The 27,258-nt window shown below is 39.8% G+C and overlaps 1 protein-coding gene across 3 annotated transcripts in view; it reads right to left on the bottom strand.

Annotated features, from left to right (window-relative positions):
- eif2b3 (eukaryotic translation initiation factor 2B, subunit 3 gamma) overlaps positions 1-27,258 on the bottom strand; it is a 112,132-nt gene that overhangs the window by 50,814 nt on the left and 34,060 nt on the right. For all 3 annotated transcript variants that reach the window (XM_079820049.1, XM_079820047.1, XM_079820048.1), the window contains exons 4-5: positions 14,265-14,424; positions 12,338-12,449 (exon numbers count right to left, since the gene is read on the bottom strand). In XM_079820049.1, the coding sequence (XP_079676175.1) occupies positions 12,338-12,449; positions 14,265-14,424 (272 nt within the window). The remainder of the gene's footprint in view (positions 1-12,337; positions 12,450-14,264; positions 14,425-27,258) is intronic.

Raw genomic sequence — 27,258 nt, 5'->3', positions numbered from 1 at the left:
AAAAATATTTTAAATTCTGAATATAATTTTGTCAGTGTGTTAATGTCAACCCGAGAAGCGACTGCTACTTTAAAAAGTTAACTAATCGCAAGTTTGAGGTAAAATGCACTTGGGTTGTCAATGTAAAAACACTATATGTGATTCACATATTAAATAATGTTATGTCATTTGTTTCCTCTTACACTGAGTGTTTGCTGCTTCAGTCCAGATGAGTAGGCGATTGTTGGATATTATAACATAACTATCTTTGGCCTAAAATGCTATTAACAGCAGCTACGCAAATTCTTCTCTTTCAGCTAAATATTTCACCAGCTCCAGTTCAATCCAGCCAGGCAACCAAAGTTGGCAACCCTGAAACCCATCACATCTTCAACCAGATGTCTGAGATACTCCAATTAGGTAGAAGTAAATTAAAGGGATAGTTCACGATATGATGTGTCCTTGTTACATATATCACATGTACTTACCATAGTAATAACAGTATATTATGCATAATTACATGCAACTAACCCTATAGTTAGTACATGTAGTTACTCAATATTAATCAGTACTAAAATTGCACTGTAACAATGACACCTAAAAATAGTGTAACCAAAAAATGTCATAATTTGCTCGTTTTTAAAATCTGAAACGTATAAATATGACTTTGTATGGAAACACAAAAGAAGATATTTTGAAGAACACAGAGACCCTACTGACCACCATTGCATGGACAAACATTTCCACAGGAAAAAGGGAAAATCCAACAGGTTGAATTAAATGTGGGGTGAACTATCCCTTTAAGAAGTAATGACAGTGTTTTTACAGGTCTTATAAATAAAAAGGACTGGCTTAACACATGTGGACTGCACATATAGTCTCTGCGGTGCCTGTATAAACACACACGGAGACAATGCCAAGGCTCAGAGACAACGCAGACAAACAGAGCAGCATCTGAAGTAATGTTAAACATTAGCAGACATCTCTCAAACCCTACTGAGAATCCTGTGTCCTTGAGAGGGGGCCAAAAAGAAATGGCTAGGTCATATTACCACCCCTACATCAAAAAGAAAAGGACATTTCTAGGACGTTATTGTCAAAACAACTACGCACATTTTTTTTTGTTGCAATTGTCAATTAGCCTGGCGTGGCCATACTCAATTCTAGTCAGAATATATATAGCACTTAACATTCTATTCATTTTTCTGTCTGTCTAATTTATTTAAAAAAAAAAAAAAAAAAAAAAAAAAAATCCTATGTGTTCTGTGTTAGATTAACTGAGACTTGTTACAGCACTTGCATACTGTAGCCTCTGACTGTTGTAGTTGCTTCTATTGCTCTCATTTGTAAGTCGCTTTGGATAAAAGCGTCTGCTAAATGACTAAATGTAAATGTAATATGAGTCTGGTACCGCTCCATTGAGCTTTGATTATGGGGCGTGTTTCAACCGAGCCAGGAAAGACCTCAATTGGATAGACCCACAACCAATCAGAGCAACGGAGCGACGCGTAACGTTAGTTGTCAAATGTCAACAGAACTCAACTGCACTGTTGCCAAGTCCGTGTTTTTCTCCATGTCCGCGGGTTGAAGCGACCCCAATTATGTGATTATATAAACCCAGGAATGCGAATATTAGCAGGCAACCTTGCCAAAATAACATATTTTGCCAACCAAACGCCATTTTTTTCCGGAGAACCCCCCGGAAAGTTATAGTTTTGGGCTATAGTTTTGAGTAGCAATTATGCGCGACATTGCAAAAACACTTGGCAACCCTGTCTGCACGCACGCTGGATTAAGTAACGTTACAAGAAAAACATGAGTGTAAACGATCTTTGGCAGTAATAAAATAATTTAAGGATACACAGAGTACTTACCAACACGATCATCGTTTCTGAGAGAAATAGTGAAGGTGAACGCATATACGAACAAGTTCTCCGTTTAGGATAAGAGCAAATTCAACCCAAGAGCCTTCGATGACGTGGATGATTACGTTATTGTTGATCATCTGTCCATCATCGTCTAAAGCCCAACCTGACAATTTCATTGGTCCGAACAGCTTCTGTTCAGGCATAATTACTCCTCTATGGAGCGAGTCCAGACCGAGCAAAACATTTTGTGGCGGGGCTAAATTCGGCTGGCATCCAGGCTAATTGTCAATGATAATTTCACTGTATTTTTCCACACTGTACTACAGTAAATGTTTTTAAAAAACATTTATTTTGGGGGTAAAATGAGTTTAATGATTATACTTTTAATATCTGCTTATATTATGAGAATATAAGACTGGGGTGATACATTACTTAATGTCAGATTAGGCCGTGTGTGTTCAGTCTCCCACTCACCAGACAACATGCTAACAGCTGCTGCAACCCTTCTATTACTGGAGAGGATTTACAGTGGCAACGACTCCCCGAATTATTTATGAGCTTCCAACAAAGCCCTATCACAGTTCTCCTACTCCCAGACCCCTGAGGAACGACAGGGCCTTTGGCCTCCAGAGCCCAAAGTACAGGCCCCACACAAGGTGCTGACAATCGGAGGAGCCTTGCCAACATCAGGTCTTAAACACTGAAATGACAGATCACATTAAAACATTAAAAAGGAGGAAAGATGGGGGAGTAACTAGGCCAGTTATAACTAAAAACAAGTCTCCAGTCATATCAGTGGCATGAAAAGAGCCATTTTATTCATTATAATCAATGGTCCCCCCTTCATAGTGGCTGCCATTTTGAAATCACATGATCAGCTGAATATCTCTATAAAAACTTTACCCTTTAAATCAGGGGTCTTCAACTAAAATTGCTTGAGGTCCAGTAAATGAACCCTCGTCACCGGCCGAGGTCCGGACAATTATATACCTAAAAACAATACTTTATATTTATTGCCAGACTAAAGAAATTAGCATTTGTTCTTAATTGAACAATGTTCTTATATGGACAAAACATGTCTGTTAATATTGTTAAAGCAAACATAAGTAAAATTGATCTCATTTTGTTGTTGTTCTGTTAAATCCTTTAAGTTGCTTTGGTACAAAATATCTAAATTCAACCAGTAACCATGTCTGACAAAAATATGATGAACTAAAAATGCCTTCATCTCTAAATCTGCACTGAAAACACATTCATTTCAACATTACTAGCAACTAAAGTGCTTTTTCCTGCTGAACTGAGATAAATAATAACAATCAATGAACGCAAACCCCCCCTGGTTAAAAAAAAATCAGAAATCTCATAACACATTTAATGTTCATTCACATGTATAGTCTGCTCTATATACACTGCTCTATGTGCCTCAAATTGCACTGGTAAAATATCATTAGCAATATCATTCACAACCGCAACAGAATCAGAGCAAATGAGACACACAGGCCTCAGGATGCAGGAAGAATAAATGTCTTTTTTTCCACCCATTCATCTCGGAAAACTCGGTTTTCAGCATCAACTTTCCACATTTTTGAAAATGCCATTGTTTTTGCGCGCCGCTTTCTGCTCTCAGCGATTGCTGCGATTGCTTAGTCTGTGGACTGACTCAGCACATGTCATTTAAAGAGCACCTATCATGGAATTTTGAAATTTACCTTTCATGTAGTGTGTAACATAGATCTAAGTGAACAAAAACATCCTGTGATAGCTTGAAATATGACAGTACACCGTAAATATAGTTATTTTCTTTCAAAAGTAAGAGTCGACTCGGAGTCATTTTTAAGAATCGTTAGAAGACCGAAGCTTTTTCTCTGACTAGATGATGCAACTTGTCAAGTTATTTGAATACGATACGCCCACTTATTGCGCTCCAAGACGCCAGTGAAAACTAGAAAACATCATGGCGACGAGACGCCAGTGAAAACTAGAAAACATCATGGCGACGAGACGCCAGTGAAGACTAGAAAACATCATGGCCACGAGACGCTGTGTTATGAAGTGCGACTCAAAAGCAAACTTTTTTCATCTGCCCAAGGATGAGCATTTGAAGACTAAGTGGCTTGAAGACAAACCATACATCGTCGCGATTGAGTGTTTATTATTAGTCGTCAAATGTATGTTTCGCGATCTCAGGAAGCTTTTATTATGGACTTTTATTATGGCACGTGGTATCTTCTTCGTCTGTCTGTACCATATATGGACTACATGTGCACAGAGCGCCCTCCGGCTGCCAGGATGAGCTGAAAACAACACATAAGAGACTCAATCGCTCATGATTAGGCTATTTCTGCCCATTTTGAGGAAGTATTGAATAAAAAAATACTCCTCTGTTTAGAAATTTGACACAGACATATGAGAATCTATCAATATGTCTCCTCATCTGCACACTTTTGAACTAAAAGCCCTGAGGGATGTTGATTTGTCGCGAGTCTTCGTGAGGAGAATAGAGGAGTTTTTTAATGAATGAGATCAGCTGAGGCTCATATTACAATCAAACAGTACCGACGCGGTTTTCATATTCATAACTCCTGACACATATTAACAAATTACTGTCACTATAAGACTTTGATGGGCGTTCCGTTTCCGAAAATATCTGCACAGACTAAACCAATCACAACTGACTGGGTCATCTGACCAATCACCGCAGATTAGCGTCACGTAAAGGCGGGGTTTTGAAAAGTGAATCACTAAAGGAATCATTTGAGAATCGCTGTCAAAACAGGTAAAAATAAATGCATATTATAAGAAAACTAAAGTCTTTTTTGTCATTGCATGCATGCAAAACTGTTGTTGGGGACTTCTAAAACAATATTTGGAACATTTTAAATGCCATGATAGGTGCTCTTTAAAAGCATTTCACACTTAGCATGTATATGATGTGCTAATGCTGGCAAATATAATGAAAGCTACTGAGTCCAGCGTTATAGATCAGTCAAGTGACAACAAATGTGTCTCTTGAGTCTCAAGCCCCCGTGTGCACCACTGTTGTTAGAGAGCCATATTAAAAACATTTGTGAGACTACTCAATTCGGCTACTTAAAAATTACTTCATTCCATTATGTTGAAATTATGTGAACAACTTATGTTTGTTTAACTTAATTGATTCATGTGGAACCAACACACCATTTTTTCTAGTGTAGGTGTGAAAGGGCCTTAAAACAAAACGAACTCTGGTGCATGTAGACAAAATATGAACGCAATATGGAACAAAGACATCCAAACAAACCAAAAACAGGACGTGATGTCGCCAGATGCGACCGTAAAATGTCCAGAATGCTGAAGCAGGAGCTATATTGCCCATTACAGTTCAGCACAGGTGTCAGAAACACCATCTCCTGGCAGAAGATCTTTGTTTGTGTTTACACCTCAATGGCACATCTACACCATTTGCCTCACAGCTTTCTCATCTTACAGCTTACGACCTGAACTCAATTGTGGTGAATTTAATAGAGATATTAAAGTATCCTAATGTGCAATTGCTATTGTTTAAACAAGAATATTTTGATGTACTTAAATGTACTTCTCCTCTTCTTGATCACCACCCATTTGCCATCGCTTTGGTTTCCTGTCAGTCGATTTTGGTGTTTGTATCCCACTCATGCTTATCAATGATAATGTTGAAAGCTAAAGTGATTGTAACTTTCATCATCTAAACGTTCAGGTTAAATCCAAACGTTTTCTAATCAGTTCTGATGAAGACATTAGAGAATAAGAGGTTTACGAATGACAACAACTTTAATGTCAGATAAACTATATATGTGACCCTGCATCTCACGGGTATATTTGTGGGAATAGCTACATTGTATGGGTCAAAATGATCCATTTTTCTTTTATGCCAAAAATCATTAGGATATTAAGATCATGTTCCATGAAGAAATTTAGTAAATTTACTACCTTAAATATATTTAAAAAAAACGTATTATTAGTAGTAATATGCATTGCTAAGGACTTCATTTGGACAATTTTAAAAGGAGATTTTCTCAATATTTGATTTTTTTGCACACTCAGATTCCAGATTTTCAAATAGTTTTATTTCAGTCAACTATTGTCCTAACAAACCATACGCCAATGGAAAGCTTATCTATAAATCTCAATTTCCAAATGACTGGTTTTGTGGTCCAGGGTCACATTTGAGTCAAATAAATACTTGTATTTATGCACGTCATGCTTCAATTGCTTTTTGTTCTGATTATTGGTTGAAAAATAGCAAGCTATTAAATTAAACTATTTTAAAATATGAGAATATTTCTGCACTTAAACATGAATAAAACATCCACAGATGAGAAAACGAAATTAAATACTCATACATTAAATTACCATTAGATAAAAGTCTAATAAAAATAACATTAAACAAGTCTAACATTTTCCCATAGTTCTGGGAAATAATACACATACCTCTAAAACCTCAGACACAGAGAAAATCCAAAGAAAAGAGAACATGTGAAAGAAAGGCAGAGGTGGATGGGGAAGGAAAGAAGGATTGGAACGGTTAGGAAAGGCTTGGGTTGACAGGAAGCACTTATGACAGGCCGTGTGGAAAAGGCCTCAGGTTTATTATCCAGCAGCAAAACCAGCAGGTCATCGCCCCGTGAGGCCACTTGAGGAAGCGGAGCACTTTTACACTGTATTTAGACAGACCAAGTCCATTTTCAGCATGAAAAGTACACGCAACAAGACAACGAAATGCCCGAACACATTTCCCCCACACAACAAGCCCAAAGCACTGTACATTAGTAGCCACATTTCCACCTTTGGGCCAGTGTGAGCCAGGGCTTTCATCGGGCCGGGCTGGACTAATAGCCTCAGACCTGTAGCACTGAGCCCAAAACCACACTGAGTTTCCACCATCAGGCCAGAAGCTCCGCAGCGCTTCACTGAAACCCGCCTCTCTGGAGCAACGCCACACACACCCATCATCTCACCAACAGATGGACGTTTGATCAGAAAACTAATCGGAACGAAATCACTGGAAACTGGAGAGATCGCAAAACCAACATGATAAAAGCAGCATTTCTGTCGTTTACTTAAAGATTTAAACCCAAGCATCGATGTTTTACCACAGGTTTACAATCATAAGTGATAGTAGGGGTGGGAGAAAAGGTTGATGCATCGCGATTCGTTATCTAATGATTCAGAATCGATTCTGTGTTCAATTGAAACGGCCACTTCACCACTGTGTGTGTGTGTGTGTGTGGGCATGTTTTTGTGAAATATCAAGACACAAATGTGTATAATGACATGGGTATTACAAAAAGAGGGTGAAATATGAGGACGTTCCCCATGTCCTCACTTTTCAAAATGCTTATAAATCACACAGAACAAGTTTTTTTCACAGAAAGTGAACTGCACAGTCTCCTGTGTGTGTGTGTGTGTGTGTGTGTGTGTGTGTGTGTGTGTGTGTGTGTGTGTGTGTGTGTGTGTGTGTGTGTGTGATGGGTAGGTTTAGGGGAAGGGGCAGTGTGTGTGTGTGTGTGTGTGTGTGTGTGTGTGTGTGTGTGATGGGTAGGTTTAGGGGAAGGGGCAGTGTGTGTGTGTGTGTGTGTGTGTGTGTGTGTGTGTGTGTGTGTGTGTGTGTGTGTGTGTGTGATGGGTAGGTTTAGGGGAAGGGGCAGTGTGTGTGTGTGTGTGTGTGTGTGTGTGTGTGTGTGTGTGTGTGTGTGTGTGTGTGTGTGTGTGTGTGTGTGTGTGATGGGTAGGTTTAGGGGCAGGGGCAGTGTGTGTGTGTGTGTGTGTGTGTGTGTGTGTGTGTGTGATGGGTAGGTTTAGGGGCAGGGGCAGTGTGTGTGTGTGTGTGTGTGTGTGTGTGTGTGTGTGTGTGTGATGGGTAGGTTTAGGGGCAGGGGCAGTGTGTGTGTGTGTGTGTGTGTGATGGGTAGGTTTATGGGCAGTGTGTGTGTGTGTGTGTGTGTGTGTGATGGGTAGGTTTAGGGGAAGGGGCAGTGTGTGTGTGTGTGTGTGTGTGTGATGGGTAGGTTTATGGGCAGTGTGTGTGTGTGTGTGTGTGTGATGGGTAGGTTTAGGGGCAGGGGCAGTGTGTGTGTGTGTGTGTGTGTGTGATGGGTAGGTTTAGGGGCAGGGGCAGTGTGTGTGTGTGTGTGTGTGTGTGTGTGTGTGTGTGTGTGTGTGTGTGTGATGGGTAGTTTTATGGGCAGTGTGTGTGTGTGTGTGTGTGTGTGTGTGTGTGTGTGTGTGTGTGTGTGTGATGGGTAGGTTTAGGGGAAGGGGCAGTGTGTGTGTGTGTGTGTGTGTGTGTGTGTGTGTGATGGGTAGGTTTAGGGGCAGGGGCAGTGTGTGTGTGTGTGTGTGTGTGTGTGTGTGTGTGTGTGTGTGTGTGTGTGTGTGAGATGGGTAGGTTTAGGGGAAGGGGCAGTGTGTGTGTGTGTGTGTGTGTGTGTGTGTGTGTGTGTGTGTGTGTGTGTGTGTGTGTGTGTGTGTGATGGGTAGGTTTATGGGCAGGGGCAGTGTGTGTGTGTGTGTGTGTGTGTGTGTGTGATGGGTAGGTTTAGGGGCAGGGGCAGTGTGTGTGTGTGTGTGTGTGTGTGTGTGATGGGTAGGTTTAGGGGCAGGGGCAGTGTGTGTGTGTGTGTGTGTGTGTGTGATGGGTAGGGTTAGGGGCAGGGGCAGTGTGTGTGTGTGTGTGTGTGTGTGTGTGTGTGATGGGTAGGTTTAGGGGAAGGGGCAGTGTGTGTGTGTGTGTTGGGTAGGTTTAGGGGCAGGGGCAGTGTGTGTGTGTGTGTGTGTGTGATGGTAGGTTTAGGGGCAGGGGCAGTGTGTGTGTGTGTGTGTGTGTGTGTGTGATGGGTAGGTTTAGGGGCAGGGGCAGTGTGTGTGTGTGTGTGTGTGTGTGTGTGTGTGTGTGTGTGTGTGTGTGTGTGTGTGTGTGTGTGTGTGTGTGTGTGTGTGTGTGTGTGTGTGTGTGTGTGTGTGTGTGATGGGTAGGTTTAGGGTCAGTGTAAGGGGATAGAAAATACGGTTTGTACGGTATAAAAACCATTACGCCTATGGAATGTCCTCACATTTCACAAAAACAAACGTGTGTGTGTGTGTGTGTGTGTGTGTGTGTGTGTGTGTGTGTGTGTGTGTGTGTGATGGGTAGGTTTATGGGCAGGGGCAGTGTGTGTGTGTGTGTGTGTGTGATGGGTAGGTTTAGGGGCAGGGGCAGTGTGTGTGTGTGTGTGTGTGTGTGTGATGGGTAGGTTTAGGGGCAGGGGCAGTGTGTGTGTGTGTGTGTGTGTGTGTGATGGGTAGGGTTAGGGGCAGGGGCAGTGTGTGTGTGTGTGTGTGTGTGTGTGTGATGGGTAGGTTTAGGGGCAGGGGCAGGGGCAGTGTGTGTGTGTGTGTGTGTGTGTGTGTGTGTGTGTGATGGGTAGGTTTAGGGGCAGGGGCAGTGTGTGTGTGTGTGTGTGTGTGTGTGTGTGTGTGTGTGTGTGTGTGATGGGTAGGTTTAGGGGAAGGGGCAGTGTGTGTGTGTGTGTTGGGTAGGTTTAGGGGCAGGGGCAGTGTGTGTGTGTGTGTGTGTGTGATGGTAGGTTTAGGGGCAGGGGCAGTGTGTGTGTGTGTGTGTGTGTGTGTGTGTGTGTGTGTGTGATGGGTAGGTTTAGGGGCAGGGGCAGTGTGTGTGTGTGTGTGTGTGTGTGTGTGTGTGTGTGTGTGTGTGTGTGTGTGTGTGTGTGTGTGTGTGTGTGTGTGTGTGTGTGATGGGTAGGTTTAGGGTCAGTGTAAGGGGATAGAAAATACGGTTTGTACGGTATAAAAACCATTACGCCTATGGAATGTCCTCACATTTCACAAAAACAAACGTGTGTGTGTGTGTGTGTGTGTGTGTGTGTGTGTGTGTGTGTGTGTGTGTGTGTGTGTGTGTGCGCGTGCGCACACCGGCCAAACAAAACAACCCGTTCGTCTGCTGGTGAATTGGCTTGGTTTAAGATAAAATGGACACACTATGACCTGCTCAGGGGCGTCTCACCTGTGGGGACACTTTACCCGGTGAGAGGGCTCAACACACACACGTTTTCCGTAGTTTTTCCGCAGTTTTGCTCCTCCGTTTCTCTGGCCGCTCTGTGTCTGCCTCCCCATTTCACAAAGGTATTTTGCTTATTGAATGCAAAGTTTTTAATTTCAAAAGCATTTCTAAATTAAGTTCATATTTCCAACAAACGAAATTCTGAGCCAAAATAACGAAGTGGTGCTCAAGTCGCTTATAAGGCGCTTTCCCTGCCATTCATGCTTAATAACACTCTTATATCTCTGATGCGGTGGCCGGGATATAAACCGACCAACATCCGTGGCATAACTTTTGGAATGACTTATGGAATATTGCTGAACTACTGCACAATATTTCAAACGGATGGAAAATTCTGAACAAAGACTTGGTTTTGGCGAGTGATTGGTTAAATGTCCCATGACTGTTGCAGTTTTTCTCATGCGAGATGTTATGCGCACACACTGAATTTGGCTTCTCAGCGAGCGCTAAAGTTGTTTTTCTTCTGCATTAGCTGAGGTTTTAAAGATTTTTTTTATGGCTCTATCCAAAGTAAAAAAAAATTTGCTTTAAAGACATTTTTTGTTAAAATATTCTAAAGAAACTGAAAAATTTTCACACTTAGTTGTAAATTGAGAACTGTTTATTCTTAATGATTGTTCTTTGCAATTGTACGGCTTACTATGTTTCATTAGAGCTTGTTAATCTTGAATATAACTTAGTTAATAAAATAAAAGTATTGAAAGAAATCTTCATAATCATTTTTAATATGGCAAAACTGTCAAACAGATATTCTAACTAAAAACAAAAAACATATTAGCTCCAATTTTGGTTAAAATATAAAGTTCATATGTTTGCACAGCAGGATAATTACTTACCAAAAATGTGTAAAGAATCGTTTTGGGAATCGGATCGTTACTCCCAGAATCGGATCGAATCGTTAAGTGCCTTAAGATTCCCACCCCTACGTGATACATTGATCATAATGAATTAATTTGTGTCGAGATTACACATTAGACACACAGAAATAAAGTGGCATTTACCGTTATTTCTAAAAAGAAAGAGGACTGTACATATTCAGTCGTGTCTGTTTCTGTTTGTTTGTAGTCACAGGACAGAAAAATGATCATTTCCATAAACTTTCCACTAAAAATACGACCTGAGAAGCTTCAGCACTCTCTCCAGTCCCAATGCAGTTATATTTTCAGTCAGAGAAAACCGGAAGTTGCTTTATTTTATGGCATATGTGGAGCTAAATATGGATATCAGACAGTCTGATATAAAGAGATGAAGAAGTAGTTTTATTTATATAGCGCCTTTCCATAGCTCAAGGTCGCTTTACATAGTGCTATACAATACATTTGCAGAGTTAATGGGCCAGACGAGACTGACAGATGAAATAAATGCACATTTTTGATAACCTACATGATATGTCTGATTTCTTTAAAGCTACACTGTGTGATATTTTCCTCCATCTAGTGGTGAACTGGTATATGACCATCCAGTGAATATTAGTTTCTCTTCCTCTCAATTCCGATTTCGTTTTAACTCCTACGGTGGCTGATTTAGTCCAAGATTAACATGGCTTCCAGTTGGACCTCGTCCACATTGGACACGGTGCCATCGAGTGTTAAAACGCCAAAGGCGAAGCTTGAATTTACGGGTATGTCCCTCTTTGGCTAATGTACTTTCAAGATGGAGGGGCAACATGGCGACCCGCATTCGAACCCTCACCCGTATGTGTTTACAATGGCATATTATAAACTTACGAGAATACTTTATTACTTGAAAGAAGTAAATATACATTAATGAGCACATATATTTTTGAAAGAACTAAGTGTTTTTAGCTAAGAATAAACTAAAAAAGTTACACAGTGTAGCTTTAAGCGGTCGTATTTACCAAGTTTACCAAACGCAAATAGTCTTTTGCATGGCATATATTTCTGCCTTTTTCGGTGATCAGAATACACATCGGATCACAAACAGAAGTTATTCAAAGAAGAGAAGTTATTCAAAGAAGTTAACTCAAAGAAGTTATTCACCTGCTGTCTTAAAGTGAGTTTTGAGCTAAAATGATTTTAAAAGTCTTTAATGCTGATGTTAGCTGGTGTATGAAATCATCTGCAGGCAAAAAACACTGGACGTTGGCCCGATCAAGCCCCGGAAGTGACGGATTCTCCAATCAATCAGCCGATAATCGCCTTCTATGACTCGAGTCACTAAATTGAATGGGATGTCTCCTGTCAGGGGCTGCATTTAACTCCACCTTTAGACATACACTCACAAACTTCCCAAAGCACTTGAGGAATCCTCGTAGCCTGTACGTACGGTCAACTTCACGTCTTGCGAATTGCAGGTGATCAAGGGCCAGTAGTGGGCAATGACGTACATTTGAGTGAATGAGATGGAAGGGCATATAAAAGTGGACTTAAAAGCGGCCACTTTTGACACTTACTTGCGCATGATGGACTTGCGGAGAACAAGGCCTTCTTCCAGGTCTGCCTCATTGGCCATGAACAGAAGCCGCTTCCCTGTGACGTCCACACCCACAAAGTCCCTCTGTTCTCCTGCCACAGGACACAATTACAATCCGTCATAGTGAACTCGTAAAATACCACTGCGATATAGTATAGTCAAACTGTATTTTGGCTTTAAGGGATAGTTCACCTAAAAATGAGAATTACCCCATGATTTACTCCCTCAAGTCATCCTCTGTGTGTATGACATTCTTCTTTCAGACGAACACACTCAGAGTTATGTTAAAAAATGTCCTGGCTCTTCCAAGCTTTATAATGGCAGTGAATGGGTTGAGTTTTTAGAAGCCCAAAAAAGCATTTCCATCCATCATAAAAGTGCATCCATCCATCTCACTTTTATGATGGACGGATGCTCTTTTATGATGGATAGATGCTCTTTTATGATGGATAGATGCTCTTTTATGATGGATAGATGCACTTTTATGATGGATAGATGCTCTTTTATGATGGATAGATGCCCTTTTATGATGGACAGATGCACTTTTATGATGGATAGATGCTCTTTTATGATGGAAAGACGCTCTTTTATGATGGACAGATGCTCTTTTATGATGGATAGATGCACTTTTATGATGGATAGATGCTCTTTTATGATGGAAAGACGCTCTTTTATGATGGACAGATGCTCTTTTATGATGGATAGATGCTCTTTTATGATGGATAGATGCACTTTTATGATGGATAGACGGACTTTTATGATGGATATATGCTCTTTTATGATGGATGGATGCACTTTTATGATGGATGGATGCACTTTTATGATGGATAAAGGCACTTTTATGATGGATAGATGCTCTTTTATGATGGATAGATGCTCTTTTATGATGGATGGATGCACTTTTATGATGGATAGATGCACTTTTATGATGGATAGACGGACTTTTATGATGGATATATGCTCTTTTATGATGGATGGATGCACTTTTATGATGGATAGATGCTCTTTTATGATGGATGGATGCACTTTTATGATGGATTGATGCACTTTTATGATGGATAGACGGACTTTTATGATGGATATATGCTCTTTTATGATGGATGGATGCACTTTTATGATGGATATATGCTCTTTTATGATGGATGGATGCACTTTTATGATGGATAGATGCTCTTTTATGATGGATAGATGCACTTTTATGATGGATAGATGCTCTTTTATGATGGACAGATGCTCTTTTATGATGGATAGATGCACTTTTATGATGGATATATGCTCTTTTATGATGGATAGATGCACTTATGATGGACAGATGCACTTTTATGATGATTGATGCACTTTTATGATGGATAGACGCGCTTTTATGATGGATAGACGCACTTTTATGATGGATAGACGCACTTTTATGATGGATAGATGCACTTTTATGATGGATAGATGCACTTTTATGATGATTGATGCACTTTTATGATGGATAGACGCGCTTTTATGATGGAGAGATGCTCTTTTATGATGATAGATGCACTTTTATGATGGATAGATGCACTTTTTTGGACTTCAAAATCAGGACGGCCATTCAATGCAATTATAAAGCTTGGAAGAGCAATGATCTTTCTAATATAACTCTGATTGTGTTTGTCTGAAAGAAGAAAATCATATTCACCAAGGATGGCTTGAGGCTGAGTAAATTATTTACATTTTTGGGTGAACTATCCCTTTAAGACAGAACAACCCGAAAGATCTGCAGGAATGCAAGATTATACAGGCCATTGGGATGCATTTTCCATTCATATTAGTGAATGAGGAAATGGTCAATAAATAGTAGTTTGGAAACAGTGCAACAACAGCACTCGTTCGAAACCACACCATCTTTTTCCTTGTCAATCACATCTGTGTAAGAGATGTACCTCCTTTCTTCTTGCCCTTTTGGCCAGGGACCGTCTCTGTGAATTCATGCACTTTGCTCATGAGCATCGACAGGGTGGCGTTGTGAGCACGAAAGAGATCCACAACCTCATGCAGGGCCACATCCGTTATCAAATCACAGCTCACCACCAAGATGTCCGTCTGTGGGAGAGAAAGAGAGACAAATCCTATTTAAACCAGCATCAAGACAAGAACAATCCAGCTTTTCCACCCACAATTTGATTATAATGTCCACTGGAAGGCCGATATGTTCTCTACACATAATTAGAATGATTACTTTCAGGTTTTTAAATCACCAGTTGGGTTAAAATACTTGAATAAAAATTGCTATTTTGTGCCAGTGGGCAAGTTTTTCCAAGTATTCGCTACAGACACACTGAAAAACAGCATAAAGGAGTTCCATATACTATACAGCCATACTGGATCACAACATAAAGCTCCTACACCAGGTCCATTCAGCCCAAACTGACCATTCATGATGACGTATGAACTCAAACATTTATATTAATAGCAATTTAATCTTCGGAAACATAGAATGACAGTATAAATAATGCCGGTACACAGAGATTAGCCAATCAAACTAGAGGCCATTTACATAAAGGAGCCTTACAAGTACAGAAAGTAAGTTTGACATTTTCATTTTGAAGTGAACTAATCCTTAAAAGACCAAAATTACTAACATTTTTAGCCATGTTTTTGATACAACAAACAAGTTACTATTGGATGTTCGGACTTCGGAGCATTATATTTAATCAACAAATTAGAAAGGTATATTGGGGCAGTACCATAAAGACATTTAAAACTAAAAAGATGATCTTGAATTCAATTCTGAAAGATCCAGGCAGCCAATAAAGGGATCTGAGTGTTGGAATAATGCGATTTCTCAGTTTAGAGCGAGTCTTTGTAAGTGTTTAATGGAGATCTTTGCAAAAATGCGTAACAAATGCATGAACAAGTTTCTCATTGTCAGAAGGGGAGAGAATATCAATACAGAAGTGTTGTTTTTATGTGATCTACCCCTTTAATTCAGTGAACTGTGTGTAAAATGTGTGTACAATTAAAAGATTTTTCCATTTGGTTCTAATCCTGGGATATGAGGGATGGATTTTAGCTTTTTAGGATAAAAAAACAAACAAACACAAAATTGCCACCACTCATCTTTGTTTTAGTCGGACAGGTGGTTCGTTCCCTTTACTTAAGTCATACTTTGGAGATGATAATATGCTGTTTTAGTAACATTGCTAATATGTTGAAAAAACTGAGGTCACTGTCAAACATGATTCCTCATTTTCTTGACCTAATGGATTTTAGTGATAGCGAGTCAAGCAATGGATGTTTTCCATGCATCATTACCGATAACAAAGTCTTATCTTTCTTTAGCTAGAAAGTGTGACGACCACAATTGTATGCTCTCCATGCGTCCAGCAGGATGAATTGTGGGAATCTGGTGCAAGTGAAAGTGACTGATTGAGCGGCTGAAAGGAAGTATGGATTAATTACACCAGCTAAAGGAAGCATGATTAGGTTAAGTAATAGAGGACCCAAAATTGAGCCTTGAGGAACTCCACAAGACATGACGTAACTCCTGCAAGTACACAGAGTACCGTATCTCTACTACTTAAGTAAGATCCGAGTGAAGTAGCAAAACTGAAGGTCAGAGAAAAGGTGGAAATCTAACATTTAAAATTAAGACTAAACCTGAACTAAAATGTGATTACAGGGATAGTTCACCCAAAAATTTTAATTAGCCCATGATTTAAGTCATCCTAGGTGTAAATGACATTCTTCTTTCAGACGAACACACTCAGAGTTATGTTAAAAAAGTCTTTATAATGGCAGTAATTGTTGTTCTGTTTGTCAAGTCCATAAAAGTGCATCTGTCCGTCATATAACTGCTCCACACGGCTCTGGGGGGTTAATAAAGGCCTTCTGAAGCGAATCGATGCGTTTGTGTAAGAAAAATATACATATTTAAAACTTTATAAAGTAAAGTTTTGGCCGATCGCCGATTACTGCCATTATAAAGCTTGGATAAGCCAGGACTTTTTTAATATAGCTCTGAACAAAAAATGTCATATACACGAGGATGACTTGAGGGCGAGTAAATCATAGGCTAATTTTCATTTTTGGGTGAACTATCCCTTTAATATTACCTACAGTAATTATTATTTGTTGTATTGGTTGTAACGATTTGACCAAAAATAAAAATCTCGATTAATTGAACATTTTACCTCGATTACGATGAATGAACGATTATTTTGCTCTTCTTTTTTTGCCCTCATAGTTTACTGATAAGGTTTGTACTGTAAATATTTTCTACTATTAAGGTGGGATATTTTTTTCTAATGAAAAAGTGCATTTCTTTGTGATTTTAAAATACTTGAAGTAAACGTTTAACTTATGGGGCAGATTTCTGCTTGTTGTACATCAGATAAATTAGCACATAGGCCTACATTACATTTATCTGAATGCATTAATGAGAGAGTGATTGTGTGTGAATTAGTCATACGTGTCTATTAATTATGAAGCTGTGATTTGTACTTCAAAGGTATTAAAATATATAACGGTTGAGTTTCTAAGCTACTTTAGTGATAAATCACAGGACGGCGTTGACAATGAGTTTCTGCGCTCCTCTGCGCGCGATCTTCACGTGATGTGCGAAATACTGTCTGAGTGTGTGTGTGTCAATATATCAGGCATTAGTTCACCATAATAAACATCTGATGGACTTAAATCACTTCAATGTTCAAACTGGCAGGCCTTAAAACACATACAAATGACAAAGCTTTGTGAAGAGCAAGTCAAAGTGATCTCTCTGTGTCAGAAAACATCTCATGAGCCTTGAACGGAGAAGTTTTCCATAACGTTGTTCTTGAATAGTGCACAATCGCTTTAATGTTCAAACTAGCAAGCCTTTAAACGCATTTAATTGACAAACTTCATGAGGACGCAAGTGAAAGTGATCTGGCTTCGCCGTCTCGGTGTGTGTATCAGCGCATATAAGAATGTCGATTAACTTGCGTGTATAAACTGTGTAAATCATGCAATTACAGTAGTAATTCTGAGCATCTATAAACAAAGATAACTGCTCCTGCATCTTTCAGTGTGCCTGCAAACTGCACTTGATGATGGGCCGGAGACTAAAACATAACGAAATAACCGACATGGGAAAATGACATTGGTTAGAGGTTCTAAATTTCGGTTTCGATTAATCGTCCAGCCCTAATTTGTATTGTATTGCATCTCATTGGAGTCTGTAGCTGTAGATGTTTCCATCACCCTGTTTTTATGTGCATTTTGAAATATTGCATCAGAAAGGAGAGATGGAAACGCCAAATTTAAATAAATAAATCCCTAAATTCGCACACAAAAAAAGTATGCTCGCTTGAGGTGGTTTTTGACTTGTGTGGAAGAGATGGAGACGGATCATCTGCCGAATAAATTCTGACGTAGCGAACATTAAACCCACATGACTAATCGCTGTTTTATTTACTGTTACTAGGTTAACAATACCACCGTCATCCACGCGAACTTGATGGAAACGCACCTAATTGACTTTTATTTTTGCGAACTTTGAAAAGATTTGCTTCACGTTTGGATGGAAACCCAGCTTGTGCTAGGATATTTGCCTGGGAAATGCAGACGGGCCATACATTTTCATTACACACTTTATCTTTAGATTGTCAGAGGGGAAAATATTCATACATAGGCCATTGCAGATTTCAACAACAACTTGTGCCTGAAACAATAAAGATGGAAAAGAGATATAGGGGAGAGCGGGGCCCAAACTAATGCATTTTGACTTTCTCAGTTTGTGTAAATCCACTTGGGGTTCAGAGTATTTATTTTTTCCCACATTAATTTCACACATGTCTAGTACAAATATGTGGTTTTGTTTCATTAATACAGTGTTTACTTTTTTCTTGATTTACCCCCAAAAGAATGGAAGTGAAATGTGACAACATGCCCCATAGGTGGGTACCAAATAACAGCTTAAAATGTCACCTGATAAAATAATGGCATTTTTTAATTATTAAAAATATAAGCATTTTTGAGTTTGACTACAAACACATCGCTAAATACAGCTATACAGCAGAGTTCAAAACATAATAATAATTAATAATTTCTGAACATTAACTCTCAGTCATTATTCACCCTTTTCTCATGGTTTCTCAAAATAATTCATAAAAATATAGAATATAATGGCATATTTCTAATAGGGGCTCATTGTAACCCCATCTTCACAACTGGGATGTGAATCGCGGCTCGTGTCTTCTGCCGTTAGATCAGCATTAAAGAACCATCAACTGTTAAATAACAGATAGAAGATTACAATAATATCAGATTTGTCTTATTTTAAATAAACACAAAAAACAGACTTTAAATCTAAACTTAAGTAAGAAATGTACTTTTGCTATGGTTAAATAAATGTTCAGTAATATCTTCCAGAGATTTTATAATTTTGGCGCTATTTTTCCTCTAAATAATGTTGATATGGCAACTAGTATATACACTAAGTTTCGTCATTCTGGCATGGAAAGGGTTAAAACATGCGTGTTTCAACTAACCCCGTGTTAGGTTGTGCTCAGTACATTTGAGAAATGATAAAACAAACAAACAAAACAAATCAAATGAAAGAAGCTGGAGCTGCTCTAGGAAATGTAAGATACATGGCACTAAGCATAGAAATCAAAGTGGAGCACAACTTGTGCCGTGTGGTTAAAATAAGCTTAGTAAGGTTATTTTTATAGCCGGTTTGGGTCGGTTTGATCTGAATAGACTACCATGAGCACATTAACATCATGTTAGGTTTATCCTGCCATGGCTCAGGTCAATATTTCGCACCTCAGACACATTACCTCAACTTTTTAAGGCTATTATATGCTATTTTAGCCCAATAGACGACTGAATACTTACTGTTATATTGTTGTTCTCTTAAAACTGGCTGATACATTAAAATAACAATCAGGTTTTCACATGTTCTTAAGAAAATGTGAGAGATTCTTGCCAATGCAAAACACGATCACAATGCTTCAGAGCAAACAGACATTTCCACGGACTGTATATGTGACCCTGGATTAATAATCTTTCCATTGATGTATGGTTTGTTAGGATAGGACAATATTTGAAAATCTGGAATCTGAGGGTGCAAAAAAGTCAAAATATTGAGAATATCGGCTTTAAAGTTGTCCAAATGAAGTCCGTAGCAATGCGTATTACTACTAATAATACATTTATGATATATTTATGGTAGGAAGTTTACAAAATATCTTCATGGAACATGATCTTAATGTACTAATGATTTATAGCATAAAAGAAAAATTGATATTGCCACAAATATACCCGTGAGACAGACTCATGACCGGTTTTGTGGTCCAGGGTCACAATTATAGACTCACGGTCAGAACAACAAAAGAAAAGTGTAGAATATGATATGAGAATGACGTGAGAAAACGAGAGACCCAATCTCTTGAATAACCACAGTTTGCGTGTGTACCTAATAATAATAAATAAATAAATAAATAAATGTTTATTTGTATAGCACTTTTCATACATAAAATGCAACTCAAAGTGCTTCACAAGCATAAAAACAAATAATAAGAATACATATTCACACAACGTCAATATAAAAGATTAAACAACAAAAGCAACAGAAGATTCAAAATGTAAAATAAAGAATAATTAACCTCAATATCAGTGATGAAACCTTCACACAATGTTATAATTCTGATAAGCAACTTTAAAAAGATATGTCTTAACCCGCCTTTTAAAAATATGAATGCTTGGAGCCTCTTTTACTTCATGAGGTAGAGAATTACAAATATTTGGAGCATAGTGACTAAAAGAAGTACCACCAGATCGTTTATGATTCACTGTATATCCAGAAGATTAGCGCTAGAGGACCTCAAACTACGATTTGGAACGCATCTTAAAGGGTTAGTTCACCCAAAAATGAAAATTCTGTCATTAATGACTGACCCTCATGTGGTTGGACACCCGTCAGACCTCCGTTCATCTTCAGACACAAATGAAGATATTTTAGTGTAAATCTGATGCTCTGAAAGGCCTCCATTGGCTCAATGCACTTTACACTCTCAAGACCCTTAAAAGGCACTAAAGACGTCGTTACAAAGTCCATCTCACTACAGTGGCTCTACAATAACTTTAAGAATCGGCGACAATAGTTTTTGTGCGCAAAAAAACCCTAAATAATGACTTATATAGTGATGACGATTTCAAAACACGGCATCATGAAGCTTCGAGGCGTTATGAATCAGTGAGTCGATTCAGCGGCTTGGAGCGTTATGAATCAGTGAGTCGATTCAGCGGTTTGAAGCGTTATGAATCAGTGAGTCGATTCAGCGGTTTGGAGCGTTATGAATCAGCGAGTCGATTCAGCACTTTGAAGCGTTATGAATCAGCGAGTCGATACAGCGGTTTGAAGCGTTATGAATCAGTGAGTCGATTCAGCGGTTTGAAGCGTTATGAATCAGTGAGTCGATTCAGCGGTTTGAAGCGTTATGAATCAGTCAGTCGATACAGCGGTTTGAAGCGTTATGAATCAGTGAGTCGATTCAGCGGTTTGGAGCATTATGAATCAGCGAGTCGATTCAGCGGTTTGAAGCGTTATGAATCAGCGAGTCGATACAGCGGTTTGAAGCGTTATGAATCAGTGAGTCGATTCAGCGGTTTGAAGCGTTATGAATCAGTGAGTCGATTCAGCGGTTTGAAGCGTTATGAATCAGTCAGTCGATACAGCGGTTTGAAGCGTTATGAATCAGTGAGTCGATTCAGCGGTTTAAATCGCCAAATTTCAGCAGTTTGGCGGTTTGACACGTCAAATCATCATTCGACTCACTGATTCATAACGCTTCGAAGCTTCATGATGCCTTGTTTTGAAATCGTCATCACTATATAAGTCGTTATTTAGGGTTTTTTTGCGCACAAAAACTATTCTCGCCGATTCATAAAGTTATTGTAGAACCACTGTAGTGAGATGGACTTTGTATCGACGTCTTTAGTGTCTTTTAAGGGTCTTGAGAGTGTAAAGTGCATTGAGCCAATGGAGGCCTTTCAGAGCATCAGATTTACACTAAAATATCTTCATTTGTGTCTGAAGATGAACGGAGGTCTGACGGGTGTCCAACGACATGAGGGTCAGTAATTAATGACATAATTTTCATTTTTGGGTGAACTAACCCTTTAACAGGCAGTCAGAAATATATAGAGGTGCCAGATTAAGCACATGTGTGTAAGTGTGTGTATGAGTGAACGCAGGCATGGAGGGGAACCCAGTGATAAATCCTGCTCGCCTACGCCATTGTTTCTGTTTGAGTTGTCTGGTTCCCATCTGGTCTGTCCATCTCAGGCCTGTGGATAAATAAACATGTGAGCGGGATTGGGGAGCAGGCCTGGCTCAGGGAGAGCTTCATGCCTCATTGGGAAGGCCCAGGGAGAGGCCCTGGCGTGACGCTCCGCTCCGATACAGTTCCGGTTCTCTTGTTCTGGCCCTGGGGCCGAAGGCCCAGGAGCCACCGGAGCACACATGCTCAAAAGATAACAGGGTGCGCAGCGCTGTCTGTTTAGAATGAGCTAACTGTGCTACTGAAGAAGGAGAACAATCCCTCTCTATTGACCAGTCCCTCCAGAAAAACGGGATTATGCGATTGCATGATTTAATGCATAATCCGCATTTTTTCCGAAAACGCTGCGTAAATTGCCTATTTCCGTGTGCAATATATGTGGGGCTAGCATGATTTCATAATCCCCGCATTTTTCGTTGCAAAAGTATCATATACACTCGGAACACCTGTTCAATTTCTCATTAATGCAATTATCTAATCAACCAATCACATGGCAGTTGCTTCAATGCATTTAGGGGTGTGGTCCTGGTCAAGACAATCTCCTGAACTCCACACTGAATGTCGGAATGGGAAAGAAAGGGGATTTAAGCAATTTTGAGCGTGGCATGGTTGTTGGTGCCAGACGAGTATTTCACAATCTGCTCAGTTACTGCGATTTTCACAACCATTTCTAGGGTTTACAAAGAATGGTGTGAAAAGGGAAAAACATCCAGTATGCGGCAGTCCTGTGGGAGAAAATGCCTTGTTGATGCTAGAGGTCAGAGGAGAATGGGCCGACTGATTCAAGCTGATAGAAGAGCAACTTTGACTGAAATAACCACTCGTTACAACCGAGGTTTGCAGCAAAGCATTTGTGAAGCCACAACACACACAACCTTGAGGCGGATGGGCTACAACAGCAGAAGACCCCACCGGGTACCACTCATCTCCACTACAAATAGGACAAAGAGGCGACAATTTGCACAAGCTCACCAAAATATTTGGAAAAATGTTGCCTGGTCTGATGAGTCTCGATTTCTGTTGAGACATTCAGATGGTAGAGTCAGAATTTGCCGTAAACAGAATGAGAACATGGATCCATCATGCCTTGTTTCCACTGTGCAGGCTGGTGGTGGTGGTGTAATGGTGTGGGGGATGTTTTCTTGGCACACTTTAGGCCTCTTAGTGCCAATTGGGCATGGTTTAAATGCCACGGCCTACCTGAGCATTGTTTCTGCCCATGTCCATCCCTTTATGAGCACCATGTCCCCATCCTCTGATGGCTACTTCCAGCAGGATAATGCACCGTCACAAAGCTCCAATCATTTCAAATTGGTTTCTTGAACATGACAATGAGTTCACTGGACTAAAATGGCCGCCACAGTCTCCAGATCTCAACCCAATAGAGCATCTTTGGGATGTGGTGGAACTGGAGCTTCGTGCCCTGGATGTTCATCCCACAAATCTCCATCAACTGCAAGATGCTCTCCTATCAATATGGGCCAACATTTCTAAAGAATGCTTTCAGCACCTTGTTGAATCAATGCCACGTAGAATTAAGGCAGTTCTGAAGGCGAAAGGGGGTCAAACACAGTATTAGTGTGTGTTCCTAATAATCCTTTAGGTGAGTGTATATTAGAAGAAAAATGAAAAATGTTTGTTTACTTCACACAAGAGCCACCATTCCCCCCTATTGCCATGGCAACATTTTGAAGTGATTACTAGGGCTGGGTATTGACACAAATTTCACAATACGATTCGATTTCGATTCACAAGCTTTCGATTCGATTCGATTCGATTCAATTTAATTCAATATCGATTACTTTAGATATAGGCTATATCAGGTACAATACATGGCCAACATTTACATTACATTTTACATGGCCAATTTTCTCAAGGAAAACAAATCTCTGAACTAATGTTGTAAACTATGGGAGTCATTTGGAACTACATTAGCCTACTAATATTTAAGGTAAAAAAACTGTGATTTGTATACAAACACTTAAATGACACTAAATTATGTAATAAAGTTAATAAAGTTATAATATTACATAATCATATTTATACTCCAATTAGTTTTTTGAAATATAAACACTTGGCTGTCATAAAAACATGCCAGATTTATTCATAGGCTACAGACATGCATTAAACTGAAGAACATTAAAAATGACAATGAATATGTAATGTGGTGCATATAATTATCAAAATGCTCCTCTCTAGAGTTATTTTTTCTAGCTGATTAAAGATTACTAACGAGTTTATGGACACTGGACATGTTTTTTCTGGGGTAAATGTGACGATACATGACATTGTTTACTTATTAGCCATTTTACTGACGTCTTTCTGCGGTTGAAACTTGAGCTATTCCATGTGACATGATACGGATTTCAGTAAGTTATCCTGTATCTTTTAACACACTGTCAGATGCTTATTCATGTTTACTTCGCGCTGTTACTGGTATTAAGGCGGAAGAGAAGATCCGTTCATCTGCCACTTCTCTTGAGCTGAGATCTCACGCCACAGCGCCAAAACGGTATTTATGCTTTTGAATTTCGTAAAAAAAGACGTAATTTGAAATCTGAGACTTTGTTTTATATCAATAGTAATAAAGCACAAAGATTATAGCGATTTATTGGATGGGAGGTGCGCGACAATGTTTATTTCATTCATTAACTGAAAACAGGATGACTAATCGATTATTGGGATTTAAGAATCGATATTGTTTTGTAAAAGTGAGAATCGATTAAAATCGAGAAATCAATATTTTTTACCCAGCCCTAGTAATTACCCGACGTGAACGTCATCGAAAAGCTGCAAACCCAGTGGTGAAACCAAAGATATCGGTGAAACCATGATGAAGCACACAAATTCCCATTTTGCAAAAATAACAGCAAAAGACCAAAGCAAAGCAGTTTCCCGGTGTGTTGACCGATTGAAAAAAAACAGCATCATGAAGCTTCAAAGCGTTCTATTCTATTGACCACTGCAAACCCAGAATGACTTCAAGCTAATGCAAGTATAAAACCAGAGCCCACAACGAAGCCAGAGCCACACACATTACACACTCATTTGGGAAGAAAATTACGGCCCCACTTTATATTAGGTGGCCTTAACTACTATGTACTTACATCAAAAAATAAGTACAATGTACTTACTGTGTTCAAATTGTATTGCAAAACACCTTTGCTGATATTGAGGTGGGAAACGGGTAGGGTTAGGGACAGGTGTGGGTAAGTTTGGCAAAAAAATGACAACTCTGGTTGTCCCTCTTGGACGTTTGGTCTGAAAATATCTCTTTTCTGTGGGTGCACATTTCATGCAAGTCTAGCAAAAGTTGAAAGTAGGAGGACAAGTGTTGAGTAAAGGGAACAAACCACCTGTCCGACTGAAACAACAGATCAAATGGTGGCAAATGTGACATTTTGTTGATCCTAAAAAGCCAAAATCCATCCCCCGTATTCCAGAAATAGAATAGAGACATTTTACACATAGTTTTCCCATTCACTGAATCAAAGGAGTAGATCGCACAAAAACAACTCTGACTCACATTCATGTTTTAAACTTGTATGACTTTTGTTCCTTTACAGAAGATATTTTGAATTATATGCTTTTTGCTTACGTCACTGGGGTCTAAAAACACTTTGACTTTCATCGTACGGAAAAAGCTTCTTTTGCATCCCGCAGAAAATGAAAGACATACCAGTTTGGAATAACATGAGGTTGATTGAATTTATTTTGTATTCTTGTGTGAACTTCCCCTTTAAGACTGGTCAGTGCTGTGGTTCAAAGTAGCCATTGGGCAGGCAATGTCTGGAAATGTGGCGTTTCTTTTATTTAATCTGGGACTGAAGGCAAAGCAACCACATAACAGCTATCGCCAAAACATTCAAGCGTTTAGCATGACTTCACAGTCGACCAGGAATGTACGGGGATGAAACGCAAAAAATTCGACCAATGCCAGCCCACCCATCGTAAACCACCCAAGTAAATCGATATGTCGCTGCAGCTCTAACCACTTAACATTTCATAGCCGGGGTTTCTATTTTTGAAGGGACTCGACAAGTGGCCAAATGCCTGAGGCCTGACAATGGCCATGCCCTCTTGGCCAGTGTAGGAAGGCTGGATCAGCGGCAGGAGGAGTGTAGGAAGGCTGGATCAGCGGCAGGAGGAGTGTAGGAAGGCTGGATCAGCGGCAGGAGGAGTGTAGGAAGGCTGGATCAGCGGCAGGAGGAGTGTAGGAAGGCTGGATCAGCGGCAGGAGGAGTGTAGGAAGGCTGGATCAGCGGCAGGAGGAGTGTAGGAAGGCTGGATCAGCGGCAGGAGGAGTGTAGGAAGGCTGGATCAGAGCCTCTGAAGGCCTGGAGTGGGCGTCAACTCAGCTGTTGGATCATGAGCGCCATCGCTGCTGACGCTGGGCCTTTCAGTGGCCGTGGTTCTGCTCTGGAGAGGCACAGGGAGGTCAGGCCACCCACAGACACTTCCAGTTCTGCTTGGCTGCCCCCTGGGCCAACCAGGTGAGACCACCCAAGAGGAGAGCAGAGGAAGAGACGGGAAAATAGGGTGGAGAGAGCAGGACAGGATAAGAGGGAATAAAAAGGAAGGGAAGGCGAAATGCGGCTCACAGCAATCTGCCACTACGGACACTTGTTAAAGGGATAGTCCATCCAAAAATTTAAATTAGCCTGTAATTTACTCACCCCCAAGTCATCCTAGGTGTATATGACATTCTTCTTTCAGACGAATAAAATCTGAGTTATATTACAAATGTCCAGGCTAATGCAAGCATTAGAATTGGATTTATAGTTGCTCTGTTCTTGAAGTCCATAAAACAGTCCTTCCAGAAAAATGCGGCTTTTTTTTGTGATTGTTGCGGGCAAAAATCCTTGATTATGCGGCACGTTTTCTTAAAAAATGCGATGAAAAATGCGGGATATTTATGCAATTTTATGCAATAAAATTGCGGGAACTTGCAAAAACTGCGGTTTGATGAGAAAGAGAAAAAAAGCACTACATCACAGAAAGTGCTGGAATATTTAAGTTCTCATCTTGTTTTATTGAAGACCTTAATAATGGCTCAAATTTACAAAACATTTAGTCAATCAAGTTCTTTAGCTTTACAAAAGGAATATGCTACAACTTCTGAAAAAATTAATAAATAACTTCCTGTTTTACAGATGTCGCTATACAAAACAGACATTTGAGTGCTTCCAATGCACAAAGTGCAATCTCTTAAAGGGTTAGTTCACCTAAAAATGAAAATTCTGTCATTAATGACTTCCCTTTATGTTGTTGGACACAAATTAAGATATTTTAGTTGAATTCCGATGGCTCAGAAAGGCCTCCATTGGCACAATTTACACTCTCAAGACCCATAAAAGGTAGCCTACTAAAGACGTCGTTACAAAGTCCATCTCACTACAGTGGTTCTACAATAACTTTATGAAGCGACGATAATAGTATTGTGTGCAAAAAAAACTAAATAACGACTTATATAGTGATGACTGATTTCAAAACACAGCATCATGATGCTATGAATCATCGAGTCGATTCATGATTCGGATCGCGTGTCAAACTGCTGAAATACGTGACTTTGGCGATCCAACCGCTGAATCGACTCATTGATTCATAACGC

This window comes from Gobio gobio, assembly GCF_949357685.1.
Source record: "Gobio gobio genome assembly, chromosome: 6".
Classification (NCBI taxonomy): domain Eukaryota; kingdom Metazoa; phylum Chordata; class Actinopteri; order Cypriniformes; family Gobionidae; genus Gobio; species Gobio gobio.
This window is presented reverse-complemented; position numbering and strand designations above follow the sequence as displayed.